General features: G+C 48.3%; 1 protein-coding gene across 1 annotated transcript in view; it reads right to left on the bottom strand.

Annotated features, from left to right (window-relative positions):
- Tdrd9 (tudor domain containing 9) overlaps nucleotides 1-16,546 on the bottom strand; it is a 92,878-nt gene that overhangs the window by 33,417 nt on the left and 42,915 nt on the right. Inside the window, exons 13-23 of the mRNA XM_021179500.1 lie at nucleotides 15,330-15,434; nucleotides 12,126-12,223; nucleotides 10,804-10,935; nucleotides 9,913-10,078; nucleotides 9,749-9,812; nucleotides 9,613-9,676; nucleotides 9,290-9,334; nucleotides 8,517-8,570; nucleotides 4,607-4,723; nucleotides 3,100-3,207; nucleotides 1,250-1,350 (exon numbers count right to left, since the gene is read on the bottom strand). Coding sequence (XP_021035159.1) covers nucleotides 1,250-1,350; nucleotides 3,100-3,207; nucleotides 4,607-4,723; nucleotides 8,517-8,570; nucleotides 9,290-9,334; nucleotides 9,613-9,676; nucleotides 9,749-9,812; nucleotides 9,913-10,078; nucleotides 10,804-10,935; nucleotides 12,126-12,223; nucleotides 15,330-15,434 — 1,054 coding nt within the window. The remainder of the gene's footprint in view (nucleotides 1-1,249; nucleotides 1,351-3,099; nucleotides 3,208-4,606; nucleotides 4,724-8,516; nucleotides 8,571-9,289; nucleotides 9,335-9,612; nucleotides 9,677-9,748; nucleotides 9,813-9,912; nucleotides 10,079-10,803; nucleotides 10,936-12,125; nucleotides 12,224-15,329; nucleotides 15,435-16,546) is intronic.

Genomic DNA, 16,546 nt, shown 5'->3' with positions numbered 1-16,546 from the left:
TCACACAGCAGGTGCCACCTGTGCCCTCATGCATGCTCACACAGCAGGTGCCACCTGTGCCCTCATGCATGCTCACATAGCAGGTGCCACCTGTGCCCTCATGCATGCTCACATAGCAGGTGCTACCTGTGCCCTCATGCCATGCTCACACAGCAGGTGCCACCTGTGCCCACATGCCTCCGCCTCACACAGCAGTGCCACCTGTGACCGCATGCCTCTACTTCACACAGCAGGTGTCACCTGTGCCCACATGTCTCTGCCTCACACAGCAGGTGCCACCTGTGCCCACATGCCTCTGCCTCACACAGCAGGAGCCGCCTGTGCCCTCATGCCTCTGCCTCACACAGCAGGTACCACCTGTGCCCTCATGCCTCTGCCTCACAAGCAGGTGCCATCTGTGCCTTCATGCCATGCTCACACAGCAGGTGCCACCTGTGCCCTCATGCCTCTGCCTCACACAGCAGGTGCCATCTGTGCCCACATGCCACACTCACACAGCTTCTACAGAGTGGGGACTGTGTGCAGAGGAGCACAGTCATTACTCTTTGATTCTTGTTTTATATCTCTAACTGATCCTGGAAGAACCAAAAAGAACATAGTTGCTTTCTTCTGAAATATGTGACGTTTTCATTGTGAGTCAAAAGCCAAAATTATAAGGAATACACAAACAAGGCCCTGGGTTCAATCCTCATCTCTGGGGAAACCTTTCTCTCTGATCAATTTAAAGACTGCAATCTTGTGTACATAGCATTTCCTTCCAGGGACAAAAAAGCACTCGGTGATCCTTTTAACTAACCATTTGTTTCACTAACCATTTATTTAACTAACCATTTGTTACCGACTGGCTAATAAGATAGGGCCAAATTAACCGAGTTTCTGCACTGTGTCTTCCAAAGACACCTAATGACAAGAACCTGTGTGTTAAAGAAGTACACAGATAAAGGCTGCCCTCTGTGGAATCCCCCACAGCCACAGAGAACTAGAGTGAAGATTTGCCATGGAACTCTGGGAGTGGGCACTAAAGAGAACCAGGCAAGCGCATCAGCACAGGCCACCAGCACAGGTCCTTCCTTGTCGCTGGGAAGGACAACTCCCACTGACAATGAGACCCACCAAAGCTCCACCAGAGAGCCAGCCCAGCAGCCTCCGTGCAGACGTTTACACACATGCAGCCCTGGGAGAGGGTCCTGAGAACACGGAAGCTGGGGACGCCTTCGTAACTGCAGCTGACTGAAGGGCGGCTACTTACTTTGCACCATCAAATACAATGGATTTGACTTGACCACACTGTCTAAAGAGAGACTGCAGTTGCTTGTAGTAAAGAAATCCATAGGGAGGGATGTGTTTCAGCTGGAAGGGAACACAGGCACGTCACTGTCATTGCCGTCACTGAGGACCCAACTGCCTCAACATCCAGGAGCAGAGGCAGCTGCTCGCTGCCCTTACTCCCAAGCTCAGCCCATAGGAATACACCACAGACTGGGCCCATCCATGCACCTGAAAACCTCATGATGAAATTATAAACGTTTTAACAAAAATGCATGAAATGAAGGCTAGTTTCCCCCTTTTAGAAACAGTTAAACAGTTGATTGCAGTGTTTTTTGCCTTCATTTTGTTACTTTAAAATAATCATGCTAACTGCAGCTTCCTGAAACATCACCCTTCTGATAGAGTGGCAGGAAAGAAGTTAGGGGACATGGATTGGTCACCTCTGAGGCTGTGGCCCCTCAGGGCAGCAGCAGAACCAGGCTCCTACCCAGCAGTCTCAGCGCCAGCTGCTTCACAGCATCAGGCCCCCAAGCTCTGGTCCCACAGGCCCCGCCCCCACCCGCCCCTGAAGAGTGAAGTGGCTCCTAGCTGTGGTAGTGCAGCAAAGATACGGAGCACTGCCTGGATGGGGTCTACGCTCAAGCCATGGAAGCTACATCACAAGCTTGCTGGGATGCTGGCAAAGCCCCCACTTTAAAGTGAAGCTCACAGAAAAATACACTGTAAAAAAATGTCTGGCTCCTCCCAGACGTTCCAAAGCAAAACTAACTACGATTTAGTTTGTATGGCACATGGTCAGTCATGTGTCAAGTGACTAGGCTGACTGGGGCTGAGAAGTGTATCTGCGTAGGCTCCTGTGGGGGCCTGTCCACTGCACACAACTGAAGGACAGACAGCAGGAAGAGTGCAAACGAAGCTAATCAAAGAGCTTTCTCTAGAGAGAAGAGTAACAGAAACCACAGTCCTTGGAGCATCAGGAGCCCATGGCAGGCAGCCTTAAGTGGAAACCTCTTCCCCCATCCCCTGCCCACCCTGGCACGCACTGCATCCCTGCACCCATCTCTCCTGCTGAGCTCTTCAAAGACCTGACTCGAAATGGTTGAGAGTCTGTGGCTCTGTCCTTGTCAATCTTCAGCTCTCCACAGCTGTGAAGCAGTGTAACGACACCCAGACCAAGACGGGCAGTGACTGGGGACTTACTTCATGCTGCCCTAAATCAACCAAGGCCTCTAATGAAAGCCCGATGCTCAAGTATGTAATTTCAGTTGTCACATGTTACTGCTGGGTATAAACAAATGGCCCCTATGAATCCAGCAGTCAGTGCCTGTGGCTTCTGGTCAGATCTCTTCCCCGATTCCCACCTAGTTCACACTGCTTACATGCTCTCCCTAGGTCATGCCCTCTAGTGCAGACATTGAGGGGCTTCAAATCTGAACTTAATATCCTCTAAGTAGTTATGTTGGGCATCAGGGCAGGGGGACCATTGCTACTTATAACAGTAAGCTGCCAACCAGTAACATTTTATTTTGTGTGCCATTAAGCTGTCAATTAACAACTTACTCTCCAGGACCTTAAATCCTTGGACGTGACAATGTTCAAGGCAGCACTCACCCTGAATATACAAACTCTGTACAATGAGGTCTGTAAAGTTGAAGATGCTGTAGGAAAGCATCAGTCTCTGAAAGGTTAAGCAGCAGTGCGCACTTGGAGAAATCCACACAGCGCTTGTTCGAGCACTGACAGCCCTCTGTGCCAGCCACACTAGAGGCAGTCCTTTTGGACACCACATTCACACTATTCTCTTGGGACAGCTTCCTATGTGTCACCTACCACGACTGTTGTCTTGGGGTCTTTGCCAGCCAGTTCCCTCACTGCCATCTCCTCATCTGGCTGCCCAAAAGTGAAGTAGTTTGGATAAAAAGCGCCTGCCAGCACAACCTGGAAAAGACGCACATGCTGAAGTCTCTTCCCACCGAGTACGCTCTCATCATCCCAGAGCACGACCACACCGCTCACATCCTGTGGCTGCCATGAGAGCCATACTTCCCGGATCTCTTCTTCAGAATAGCTACAATGCTTCTGCAAACAGAGCCGATGTGGACACAACAGTGCACTAAGCTGTTCTCACCTTCACCCAACCTCAGCCCCGACAGGCCATGTGTAGAGACATCACTCCAGTGGGGACTCTCCAGGTGGACAGCAAGCTGGCACCTAACGCTCACATCTAAAAGGCACTGTGCCAAACCCTTTCTTAAGAACCTGCCTTACAAAGCCCACCCACAGAAGACTCCCCGGCCACATGTCAACTTCCCATCCACAAAAGAACTCTATTCCCACCATGTCTGGTTTACAGGTGTCCACCTTAAACCCTGTTCTGTATGTGTGTGGTAATCTGAATGAGGGTGGCCTCTACAGGCTCCTATGTTTGAATATTTGGTCCCAGTTGGTAGGAGTATTTGGGAAGAATTTGGAGGTATGGACTCATTGGAGGAGTGTTTCACTATGGGTAGGCTCTAGGTTTTAAAAGGCCCACCATGTCATCACTCACTCTCTGCCTCTTGCCTCTTGCCTCTTGCTTGTGAATCAGATGTAAGCCCCCAGCTACTGCTCAAGCACCAGGCCTACAGGCCTTCCTGCTGCCATGCTCCCAACCCTGATGGCCATGGACGCAACCTCTAAACTGTAAGCTCTCCCAGACTCTTCCTTCTGTAAGCTGCCTCGGTCCTGGTGTTTCTGACAGTAACTAAGACGCTGCAATGGCACCCCTACTCTGCAGGTCTGTAACAGAGGCGCTGCTCATGTGCAGGACACACCTCTGGAAAGTTCTTGGAAGGTTTCACCCCATAGCTAGTCACCTGCTTCATGACCCAGAGTTAAAGGGGCCTGCTCTGCACACGCAGTGACAGTAGGGCACATGGAGTCTCTGGACTTTAAAGCAAAAGGTCCTAACACTGGCCATGGTGACAACACAAGCTCACTGAGAAAAAGCAGGGTGAGCAGCTCACACCACCAGGAGGAGTGTGAACAAAGATTCTGATTTCAAACATGCAGACCCACTATGTGTCCAGATTTCAGCCGAACCAATAGCAGAGAGAACAAACTCGTCAACCACCACCTGAATCAGAACTTGATGGCAGTTGGTGTGGTGGCGCACTAGCACCAGAAGGTAGAGGCAGGAAGAGCTCTGTGAATTCAAGGCTAGCCTGGTCTATGTGCTGAGTTCCTGGCCATCCAAGGTTACATAGTAAGTCTGTCTCAGAAAGGAGGCAAGGACAAAAGCAAGCAAGGAAAGAAGGAAGATGGACAAATCAGTCAGTGAAAGGAAGCCCCAGCACACCTGCAGGATGAAGCGCTGCTTATATGGATATTCTTGATCCAAGACGGGATGGTGAGGACCCACAAACATGTTGAACTGTGAGATTCTATTCTTCAATTCTTCATATAATTCAGCCACCTAAAGGGCACATGGAAATCTGAAGCATAAACATCACTACAAGGAGTAAAACCAAATGCATACAACAGGGAAGGTTGGATGGGCACCCGCTGGGTTAACCAACACAGCCACCAGGAGTCACCTTTCTCAACACTAATAAGGAATGAGAGAGCCAAGGGAAACAACAGAGCAGCAGACTGCAGGTCTACGCCACGAGCCTCAGCTTATGTGTGTGATCCAAACTACAATCTCAACCTCGCGTCTTTCAAACTTCCTTCTGTCCTCTTCACCTTCCACTGTGTACAAACACAGTGACAACTACCTATAATCCCAATTTAGGAAGACGAGGCAGGGGATCTCAGATGAGCCCATCCCTGACCACATGGCTCAAGGCCAGTATGGCTCACACTGTAAAACATTGTCTCGAGAAACAAGGTATGTTACAGAGCTCCCCTCGATGAAAAGAATAAATGCCAGGTTAAAAGGAACTCTTTCGATCCATGCATCGCAGCACGTCCCTGTGACCTGAGCATCTGGGAGGCGAAGGCAGCAGCAGCAGGAGGAGCTCAAGGCCGGCCTTGCACACACAGAGCTATGTGAAGGCTTCTCTCAACACCTTCTCATACAAAGTGTCTGCTTTTAAAAATAGATATGTGATGGGGCTGGAGAGATGGCTCTGTGGTTAAGAACACTGTCTTTAAGTCCCTTCTAGGGGATCTGGCTCCCTCACAATACACACATGCAGGCAAACCACTAAAGAGCAACACACACATATAGGAATACATATATATGAAAATAAATAATTTTAAGTCATCACAAACGTAAAAGTATCCTAATAAAAATTTAAAAGCAAAAGTATAAAATAACAGAGAGGGAAATACTATGATTAAGTGAAAGGGGTATAACTCAGTAAGACATATTAACATACAAGTGTGTGCTTAATATGTTCACAACTCTAAGCTAAATCACTAGTGTGTGAGTGTGCGGGCTCGCACACACGTGGAAACCTATAACCATCTGTAGCTCCAGTTCCAGAAAATCCAACTGATGGATAATGAAGATGTGGTGTATTTACAAGGTAGAATATTATTCAATGGAATATTATTGAGCTGCTAAGAAAAATGAAAATTTCAGGTAAATAGATGGAGCTAGATACTATCATCCAAAATGAGGTAACCTATACACAGAAAGACAAGTATTGAACGCTTCCACTTAAATGTGGACATTAGCTTTTAAGCTTTAGATATGTGAGTTTCATCTAGCATATCCAGAGGTTAGGCAGCCTGTAAGGACCAGGAGGGAGGACGGGGCTTCCCAGGAAAGGGAAATAGAGCGCAGGGCTGTGAGTGAGTCAGGGGAACTAGAATAGGAGGAGGTCAAAGGAGAGAGAGGACGGCAGAGTAAAGGAGGCATAACTAACACAAAAGGCCCTTTGAAAAGTTGTGTGGAAATCTCCATTCTAGAAGTTTCTCCTATATAAGAGAAATATAAATTGAGTTGCCATATAACAAGAGAGAAAATGCCCTAACCAAATGCTAACAAGTAAAATCCCCAATACCAGAAATGGATCACATTTTGTTGAATCGTTGGGCAAAGTGGTCCTACAGACCTCCCCCAAACTGCCACAGCCTACTGCTAAGGCTATTGGTTACCCTTCCTATCCTGATAGTGAAGCCCTGTTACTGACGAGACGCTTACAGAGTGTCTTAATGGAGAGACAGATGGTGATCAGTTAAAAGCGTCACCTGACTAGTGCCCATAATGCTGAAAGGTACCATCCGGGCCCCCGGGAAGACAAGTGATCCTTGCTCTCTCACTCAGTGGCACAGAAGGTGTGGGAGGAACCATCTCCTTTATGATGGGCTTTGCTGCTCCTCTGGAAGATGGGACCCCCCACCTGAGACCAGACAGGCCCAGGGGAAAACCTACCACTATTGTTCTGCTAAGTGAAGGCAGCAATAAAACAACTCCTAAGGACATATTGCTATACCAATACACAGTGCCTCGATGAGCCCCCAGCAGAGAAGCCTCCTCTTGCAGCAGATGGGGATTAACACGGAGACCCACAGCCAGACCACTTGCCTACAGTGAGAGGCCTGGGAGCACACAGCGAAAGTGGGCTGTCTTTATCAGGCCACTCCTACTGTGAAGCCTGTGTGGAAGACGAGGTTGAGACTGTAAGAGCCAAGTGTGGTGGTTGACTCTAAGGAAACAGCGTCTCCCAGACACACAGAGCTGAGGCACATAAGTCAGTTGAACAGCACACATAGGACCTGCTCAAAATTCCAGCACAGTGAAGAAAAAGTGGACAGAGTCCCACCCCTAACCAAGGAACTATTTGCAACTGAGACCTGCTAGGAGAGGGGAAATCTGTTTTCTCCAAAGGATTGACACTGGCACTGAGTGTGTCAATCACACTCCACCACAGGCCACAAACATAGGAATATGTTTGTTATAACACAAAACAAGACTCTAAAGCTGGGCATGGAAGTACACACTTTTAATCCTAGCCCTGGCAGAGGCAGGGCTGACGAGATGGCTCAGCGGGTGAGAGCACTGACTGCTCTTACAAAGGTCCGAGTTCAAATCCCAGCAACCACATGGTGGCTCACAACCATCCAAAATGAGATCTGACTCCCTCTTCTGATGTGTCTGAAGACAGCAACAGTCTACTTATTTATAATAATAAATAAATCTTTAAAAAAAAAAAAAAAGAGGCAGAGGCAGGTTGTGAGTTCAAGGCCAGCCTGGTCTACAAAGCAAGTTCCTGGCTGGCCAGGGTTTTACAGAAAGACCCTGTCTCAAAACAAACAAACAAACAAACAAATGTCTCTACAGGATCAGAACAAACAGAATATCTGTCAATCTATCATCTATTTGTCTGTCTGTCTGTCTGTCTCAGATGTATTAGAATGTGGTGCTGCTAATCCAGCAATGGTTGCCTACAAAGAACAATCCAGTAGTTATTTAATCTACAAAGCTGGATGTCTCAGCAGGTCTTCAGTATGTAGCATTCAGTAGTCTCTAATGCCAGTGAAGGGCTGAACTTGTTAGCAAGAGCAACAACAAGCAGGTAAAGAGAAACGCTTCCTTCTTCTTTCATGTCTTTTATATAGGCTGCCAGCAGATGGGGTGGCCTAGATTAGAGAGGTAGATCTTCCCATCTCAAAAAATATAGATTAAAGGTTTATCTTCTTACCTCAAAGATGCAGATTAGAAGTGGGTGTTCCCACTTCAAATGATTTACTTAGGAAAAAAAAATCTTCATATTTGTCCCCAGCCATTTGGGTTTTAGTTAATTCCAGATGTAGTCAAGTTGACAACCAAGAATAGCTACCACACAGCTCTAGTTAGATTTTGGCACTAAGTTAAATTAGACTATAGCTGTAGAGAACCCAGAGACTAACACAAGCTGCACATGTGCACACACTCCCACAAACACACACAAGCCTCAGGCCAGCCTCACTGTGACTCTTCTGTAAACCCCCTGGAGAAAACACTAGACATCTGAGCTCAGGAACTGCCAAGCCTCACCACGGAGTGAATCAGAAGCACAAAGCCCCTAATGTGCTTACTTAGGTTAGCTGGTTAATAATGAAAGGACCACAGGTTTATCTTGAAAAAATCTCTGTGTAGCCCTGGCTGTCCTGGAACTCACCCTGTAGACCAGGCTGGCCTCGAACTCAGAAATCCACCTGCCTCTGCCTCCCAAGTGCTGGGATTAAAGGCATGTACCACCACCCACTGGCCTGCTTAGTAACCATTTTTAAGTCAGTTTGTTTTTGCCAACCAAGTTGAAGAATTTATAGCTTACCTCTCTGATTCTCTTTATTTGAATGTAATTTAGCCGTCCCCAGTCAAGTTCATCCTTTGAACATATAAAAGTACAATATCCAACATGAGGCCAGAAAGTCAGAGGCTAATCTGCTACCATAATTTATGTCTCGTCTAGAACCTCAACAGGGAGCACTCAGCTTGTGCACTTGAGTGACCACATACAGGACGTCCTCCATGAGAGCTTCCAACATCACACTGCCATGGGAACACAAGATCCAAACCACAAGCCCTACACAGGGACAACTCTTCATTTGAGTTTATCTGTCCCCAAAAATCTAAGGCAGAATGACCAGACTAGACAAAGACTTGTCACATTGTAGCCCCTGGAAAGATAATAAATACAGTTGTGGGTAAAGACCCACTGAGGCACAGCAAGGCTATATCCACAGACATGCCTACCAAAGGTCTTTCAAACCGTATTAGTTTAGAAGACAAGGCCTTATCTGAGAAAGAGAAGCAATACAGGCTACTGGAGTAGGTTCTTGTTAAGCCCTTTATCTAAACTCAGAGAAAGGAGCAAGGGCTACAGTGTCATTAATTCTGAGCCAACTTGTTTACCTTAAAGCAGCAGAGCCAGGCCACTTAGACACCTGCTGCCCCTCCTAGAGGACAGCATGAGCAATGCCTGCAGTGACCACAGGTGTTAATGTCATCCCAGTGCACAGGCTGTGACCAGGCTGAGACAGAATTGTAGGCACTGTGAATGTTACCGGCCATCAGCTGAAGCACCAAGGAGGAGCTATGACTAACCTTGGGATGCCGCAGCTCTCCTCGCTGTCTGCAAGCCTGCCAGGCCTGAAACAACAAGATCCCAGTGTCAAAATAACTCACTAGCTAATTGAATTTAATTCCAATGTCAACACATGGCTAAATACAGAAAACTTACGCATTTAGTGCTTCAATCAGCCTGAGGAAATACTGCAGACACCCACCACTCCCTCCTGTGAGAGCCACCAGAAGCCCTGCCCACACCATGAGAAGACACCTCTATCCACTCATAGCCGGGGTGAGAGAACACACTGGTGCTTTGGGTGGCACCTCTGCCTCCTCCTCTCCAGAGGGTAGACACTTACCCTGAACGCCTCCACAAGTGCCAGGCAGTCACTCCTGCTGCTACCTGAGAAGTGCACTTTGTTCCTGCAAACGCATTGATAAAGTGTCACCTCGTGCCACTAGGAAGGTGACCCCCACAGGGACAATGTTAAATACCTATATCCATCCAGATGCTGCCGAAAAGGCATCGTAAAAAAATTCTTCAGAGAAAGAGCTGCCGCTAAAGACAAAAAACAGAGTATGAAGCCCGCCAGCTCATGCCAGCACACGCTGCCCACAGCTGTCCCCACAGTAGCTGTCCCCACAGCGGTCCCACTCACCTATGATGAGACACTCATCCAGGCACCCAAACACATGTCCCAGCACAACGAGTTTACCCAGCTGCTGGCTGACAGGGAGCTGTGCCAGCACTCGTCCCAGGAAGGTCAACTCGCCATCGTGGGGGTTCTCATCCTCCCTCTGCCCACTGACTGCCAGTGCACCAACCTAGGAAGCAAGTTAGTGTCGTTAGTGAGGGCCAGCTGCCATAGCCACACTCCACTATCCTTAAGGCAGATGGTGCGAGACGGGCGGTGCACCAGCTGCTGGTGAGTGAGACTCTGAGGCAGCTAAGGTCACCTGCAGAGGATGGTGACTCCAGCCACTCCTGACACTCACTCCTTCCGTGGTTTTAGGAAGCGCATGTCACGTCACAGGGAGATGACATGCAAGGACACTTCCACAGGCCCAGCCAGTCCCAAGTTTAACAAACACGGCACACACGGAACCAACAGGTCCCAGCAGAACCAAGCACACTTACACTGACCAAGCACGTCTGCGGGGAAAACGTTAGGACACAGCTGCTCTGAGGGCCAGTGAGGGCAAGTCACAAGAGCTGAGGCTGAGTCATGAGTGGGCCAAGGAGAGCAGATGGGAAGAGAGTCTCAGGCAATGGTGGGCAGGAGGATGAGAAGGAGTGGAGGACAAAGCTAGAGAAAGAGCCAAGCAGCCCGAAGTGACTGAAGCAAGTGCTGGATGCTTCTCAGGATGGGGCCATAGGGATGGAGAGGCAGTGGGCTTCAGAGACACGGGGGAGGGGCCAGGCCGAGCTGAAGGGCGGCTGGGACTGGAGTCCCGCGCTGAGCTTTGCAACAGCTAAACCACTTTACAGACTCAGAAAGTTAGGCTAAGCCTTAGCTTTCCCCACTACTAAGTCACTGCACGTGTCCCACCTCCTTTAACAGAAGAATGGTGCGCTCGATGTCACTCAGGCTGGGCGGAGACAGGGCCGTGGCCAGTAGAGCTCTCGGTTCACCCATGTCAAGCAACTTCACCTTCAATATTGTGCTTCCCAGCGGACAGCGCTGAAAGAACAGAATTCCAGTACAGAAACGATGCTAAACCACTTAGCTGTTCACAGGACTTGTGCAAAGGGGATGCGAAAGAGAAGGAATAGAGATGGAGAACAGCAGAGATGGATAGGGAAGAAGACAAGACAGAAGGACGCTGGGCGTGGCAGCACACCCACAATCCCAGCACGGGGGAGACAGAGGCAGGAACACAGGTTTAAGGACAGTGGTGCTGCCAGACCCTGACTGACAGTGCGGGAGGAGAGGGAAACTGGCATGGCATAGGGTGCGTGCTGCGATCCCAGTACCTGGGGGAGTTAGGGACAAAAGGACTGTGAGTTCGAAACCAGCATAGGCCATAGGGAGACCCTTTCTCCAAAGAGGGGAAGAAGACAAAGTCAAAGCAGGAAAACAGGAAGCAAAAAGACATCAGGAAGGTGAAGAGGGTGGAAGTTAGGAAAGACCAAGGCAAACCCACAGTTACTCATCATAAAGGAGTGGAAGAGACTGACAGGTAGAGAAAACAGTATTAAAGGGCCACAGACACGGGGCGACATCCACAGACTGAGGATCAAGACAGGAGGGCTGGAAGGTAGCTTGGTGGTTATAAGCACTGAGGACCCGACACCTTCTTCTGACCTCTGCAGGCACTTCATTACTGGAGACAAAGAAAACACCCAAACACAACAGATAAAAATATTTTTTAAATTTTTAAGAAATAATTACAAGCAGGGCTAGGACAGCGAGAAGGTTTAACAGGTGAGCGGCCCTGCCGTCCAACCAGAGTTTGGTGACAGTCAGGTGAATGGCCCTGCTGTCCAACCAGAGCTTGGTGACAGTCTGCATGGTGACAGGGCAGAACCTCCCACAAGGTCTCTCACACATCTGTGTGGAGCTTGCTCTCCTCATGCACAGTCAGGTAAATCCCTGGGGTTGGCTTCCAACCCAGCCTACTTGCTGAATTCCTGAGGAATGACACGCAGTTAAGAATAGCAGAGAGAGAGACAGAGAGACAGACAGAGAGACAGATACAGAGACACAGAGAGAGAGAGACAGACAGAGAAGACAGAGAGAGACAGAGTCAGACAGACAAACAGCGGGGGAGGGAGAGGGAGCGCGTCAGCAGTATCAGGGTCAGAACAGAGTGAGAAACAAAACTACACATAGACAAACAGCTGACACTGACAGTGAACAGACTTCATTACCAGCATCTCAGGAACAACGTGGTCAGGGATAGCATTGTCCCAGAAGTCCCTGGGGATCAGTCTGTAGCAGTGTCCTTTAGACACTCGTCCAGCACGGCCTGCAAAAGAGAGGCTCAACTCCACTGGCCTTGATCACTTTCACATCAGTGTGGAGAGACATAGAAAACCGTTATCTTCTACCATGCTAGGCCAGTAAAAACAAACTATCTTTATTCTAATATTATCCCAAGTGAAGTTATCCTAAACAGTTAGTTAAATTAAGATTGAGTGCTGCTTTCTACTCTAAAACAATCTAGTGTAAGTGTCAAAAGAAAACAAACTGGCCAAAATGCAATAGAAACCATATTACTTTGAAGAATACACATTTCCTGCAAGATTTAGTTCAAACCAGTTAAAATAAGAGCTCACCACAGAAAAGCCATGTAGGTGGTGACAGAAGCATGGCTTATCCACAAACGATATTTAGAGTCTTGTGGAGTATCCCCAACCCCCACCCAAGATGTCCTTGCTGCTTGTCTGCCTATCCAGAGATTTCTACAAGACGTCCTTCACCATGGCCACCTGGTATTAACTAAGAACTGTGCACGCAAGAGCTCAGCGCCGGGCTCCACCTGAGCAGCCATGACACCAACGCCTCCTTTTGCGCATGACAATTACTATTTGTGGAGTGAAAGCAAATCTTCAAGAAAAAAAAAAAAAAAGAGTGAGGAGTGTCCTTAACAGATACAAACCTTAAACAAACAAACAAACAACAAGCCAGGAGTCAGAAGCCAAAAAGGCCAATGTGAGTTCAAGGCCAGGCTGATTTACACAGTGTGCTCCAGGACAGCCAGAGCTACATAAGAAAGATTCTGACTCAAAAAAAAAAAAAACAAAAACAAACAAAAAAAAAAACCACACACAAAAAGTCAAAACCCCCAAAACAACAACAAAAAGGTACACACCCACAATCCCAGCATGTAGAACACCAAGGCAAGGGGTCTCAGTTAGCGTGGGAGCTGGGTCGGGGTTACAGTATGCCGTCCAGCTGCAGCTGGGCTACACAGGGAGAGCCTATCTCACTTTTGTTTCCCACAAGTGGGTGAGACAAGGCCGAGGGGAACTGGGCCTCTCCTGCCTCAGTCCGGCTCCTGTGAGTGCGTTCCTTCACTCTCTCTCCTCTCACCCTGAGAACAAGAGGACTGTCTATACAGCTCTCAAGCAAACTAAGTCCTTCCAATAAACTACAAGATTCAAGACAATTTACCAGGAGGCAGGACTCCTCTGTGGAAATAATCCCAGGGTCATGTGTCAAGGAGGAACCACCCCACTATCCAGACTCTATGGAGTTATTCAAACTAGCCAGTCCTGAGCTGTCCCCCTGTCTCATCATTCCATCATAAAGCCCAATGGAGGTAAGGTCACCTTGCCCTCACCTGCTCGTACACTCGGGGCATCTCCTTCCTATGTGGCTCTATGCAGCAGGCTGTACCTCCTGTGTCTGCTGATGAGTACAGGGCTTTTATCTTCCCAGGCCTCTCTTGCATCTCCTGCTGTGGCCACACCTGACTGACCTTCTCATAACAGACCAGACACAAGGCCACAGGAGGCTTTTGTCTGCAGAGTCACTCACTATACATGCACAAGTAGGAAAGTAACCTTAATCCAAAGTTCACCCCCGTACGAGTGACTCTGGTGGAAGTTAACGGGGAACAGATGATGAAGAGAAGTTTACACTAGGATGATAAAACTTCTGTAAGAGACACAAGGGAAAAGCTGCAGGACCAAGAGCTGGCCAGGGCCTCGCCAGGGCTAAAGCCTCTTCTCTACAGAAGACCCTGGACTCCTGCAAAACAAGTGGCTGCATGAAGAGTCTCAAACTCAGTATTCTATTACAACACAAATGACCTGACTTTAAAATGGGCAGGAAGCTGAAGATGGTGGTGCACAGCTGTAATTTCAGTGTTTGGGGGGAGGAAGAGACAGTAAAATAGCTCCCAAGTTCAAAGCCACACAACTAGTGTACACAGTGAGTTCCATGCCAGCCAGTCCAAAGGACTCAAAAATTAAGCAAATAAATAAATTTTAAAAAGCAAGAGACCAAGACAAGCACCCACTGAGGAGCAGACAATACCAGCAAACACGAGGAATGCTACTTAACCTTAGGAATTGTTATGGAACTGCAAGTCAAAAAATCAAACAAGATGGTATGAGGCATCCAGTGATGGCTAAAAGAGAAACAGGGTTGTATCTGCTACCAAGGATGGGGGAGCGGCTCATGCGCTGTGGAGCTTCACAAAGTGGCCACCTTTCACACTCACAGAGCTCCTGACAGCCAGGCTACAGTGGCGCCTTCATCATTTCCTGGTCCTCTCTGACAAGAAACTTCAGGAGAGGAGAGAGTACAGCCATCAGGAGGCCAGAAGCCTGATGCCTCAGACCTCAGCCCACCTGAGGAGAACCTTGTGCAGCTGCTGTTGCTGCTTCCCTGAGTCTCAGACTACCACATGCTCACCTCCTACCCCTTATGAGGGCTAAGGAGGAAAGAACACACTGAAAGCCAGTGTCTGCACTGAGGCAGGAACATATCAGTTACTTGGCTTATGCACATATGTGTTTGATTTTGAGGCAGTAATTTCCCAGAGGAATTCTTTGGCATCCTGCCTACCTCCCTCAGGAGGCTCTCTATAAAGTCAAACCATTTCTCAGGACACAAAGATGCTGTCCCCCTGACACCAATTCCTGCTACAGGAGAAGGCAACGTCTGGGCCTGGCACGTTATAGACTCCCTTCTGTAGGCAAAGCATCCATCCCCAAAGGCCCCTATCCCTTCAGCTTGGCATAGGACACCGTGATTCCTCTGTGGGACTCACTAGGAGAAAGACCCTACAAGCACCAGGCTTAGAGGCAGTCAAAAGCTGGTCTGTCCAAATCACTCAAGTGATCCACTTGCTTTCCACAGCCATTCAATATATCTTTAAACATTTCACTCTGAAAATGACAGCTACTGAGCTAACAGGCTGTCTGTCCCTTAGCAGCTGACACTAAGACAGCTCAAGATTAAAACATGGAGTCAAAGGTGAATGAAAACCAAAATACTGGTGCTTCGACTTAAAACCAGCCTCAATAAAGTTATCTGAGTGAGACAGAAAAGAAAGTTCTCGGGAAGCTGCTGTGCACCACATGACCACTGAGGCCTCAGGGTGTCTACCACAAATGCCTTACCTTTTCTCTGGTCACAGCTGGTCTTGGAGGCCCAGCTTAGTCGCAGACTCTGATAATTTGTATCTTCATCACAAACCAGAGTTCTGGTCAGACAGAAATCTATAACTGCCATTAAAAAAAAAAAGGTATTGAGCACACGGCAAGGCAGGACGGGATTATGACAACCCAGAGTGTGACCACCCAGCTGGTGGGATTATGACAGCCCAGAGTGTGACCATGCAGCTGTTGGCGTTGCATGCTGCAGACACCTCTGGGAGTGTGCCGACTGCTCCTTATCTCCTGCAACAGGAAACCAAGGTTTCTTTCTACATCAAACTGGAAGAACTGGAAGTCTTTGGATGTAAGGACCAAATTATCATAAAGATCTGTCTGGATGCACTCAAAAGATTAGAGTTACTCCAAAATTTCATTATATCAGAGGTAGGGATGACAGGCGTTATGTTCTGGATTGTCAGGTTTCAAATCCTGTGTTCTTGTCTGTCTGTCTAGCAGTGAGTGTAACAAATCAGCTAGATTCTTTTTGCTTCAAGGAGAACCTATCAGGCCAGGTGAAGGAGCCCTCGGCTTCCCTCCAGACAGCGCCTGCCTTTTGTACATGGTGGGAGTTGTCCTTTAGAGAGACAGAAAGCAGACTTCTGCCTTCCTCAGGCTGTGCCACACCACCCTCTCCCCTCACCTGAGCCTGCAGTTGCCGCACACCATCAGTCCTAACACAGCTCTTGGTGACATCAAGCAAGAACAGTGCTGTCCTTATCTCCATTAAGGAGGGACTGTGATGTGGCAGCCGAGTAAACTCTTTCCTCCCAAGCTGCTACTTTTTTCTTTTTTTTTTTTTTTGGTTTTTCGAGACAGGGTTTCTCTGTGTAGCCCTGGCTGTGCTGGAACTCACTCTGTAGACCAGGCTGGCCTCAAACTCAGAAATCCGCCTGCCTCTGCCTCCCAAGTGTTGGGATTAAAGGTGTGCGTCACCACCGCCTGGCCCAAGCTGCTTCTGATCACACTGCTTCATCACAGCAACAGAAACCCAACTAAGACAAAGCTACAGTTTCCCTTCCCCTACTTCTTTTCCGGTATGTTTGTCTCTACATGAAACTGTAATTCCTCTGCTGTCTCCCAGCAGACTATAATCAACATAACACGGTCTTCCTCACAGGGGTACTATATCCATGGTTACAGGCACTGGTCCTTCAAGAGTTAACAACTCAAGAGTTAGAAAG

This window comes from Mus caroli, chromosome 12 (genome assembly GCF_900094665.2).
Source record: "Mus caroli chromosome 12, CAROLI_EIJ_v1.1, whole genome shotgun sequence".
In the NCBI taxonomy this organism is placed as follows: Eukaryota; Metazoa; Chordata; class Mammalia; order Rodentia; family Muridae; genus Mus; species Mus caroli.
Note: the sequence above shows the minus strand (reverse complement) of the source record. Positions and strands in the feature narration are given on the sequence as shown.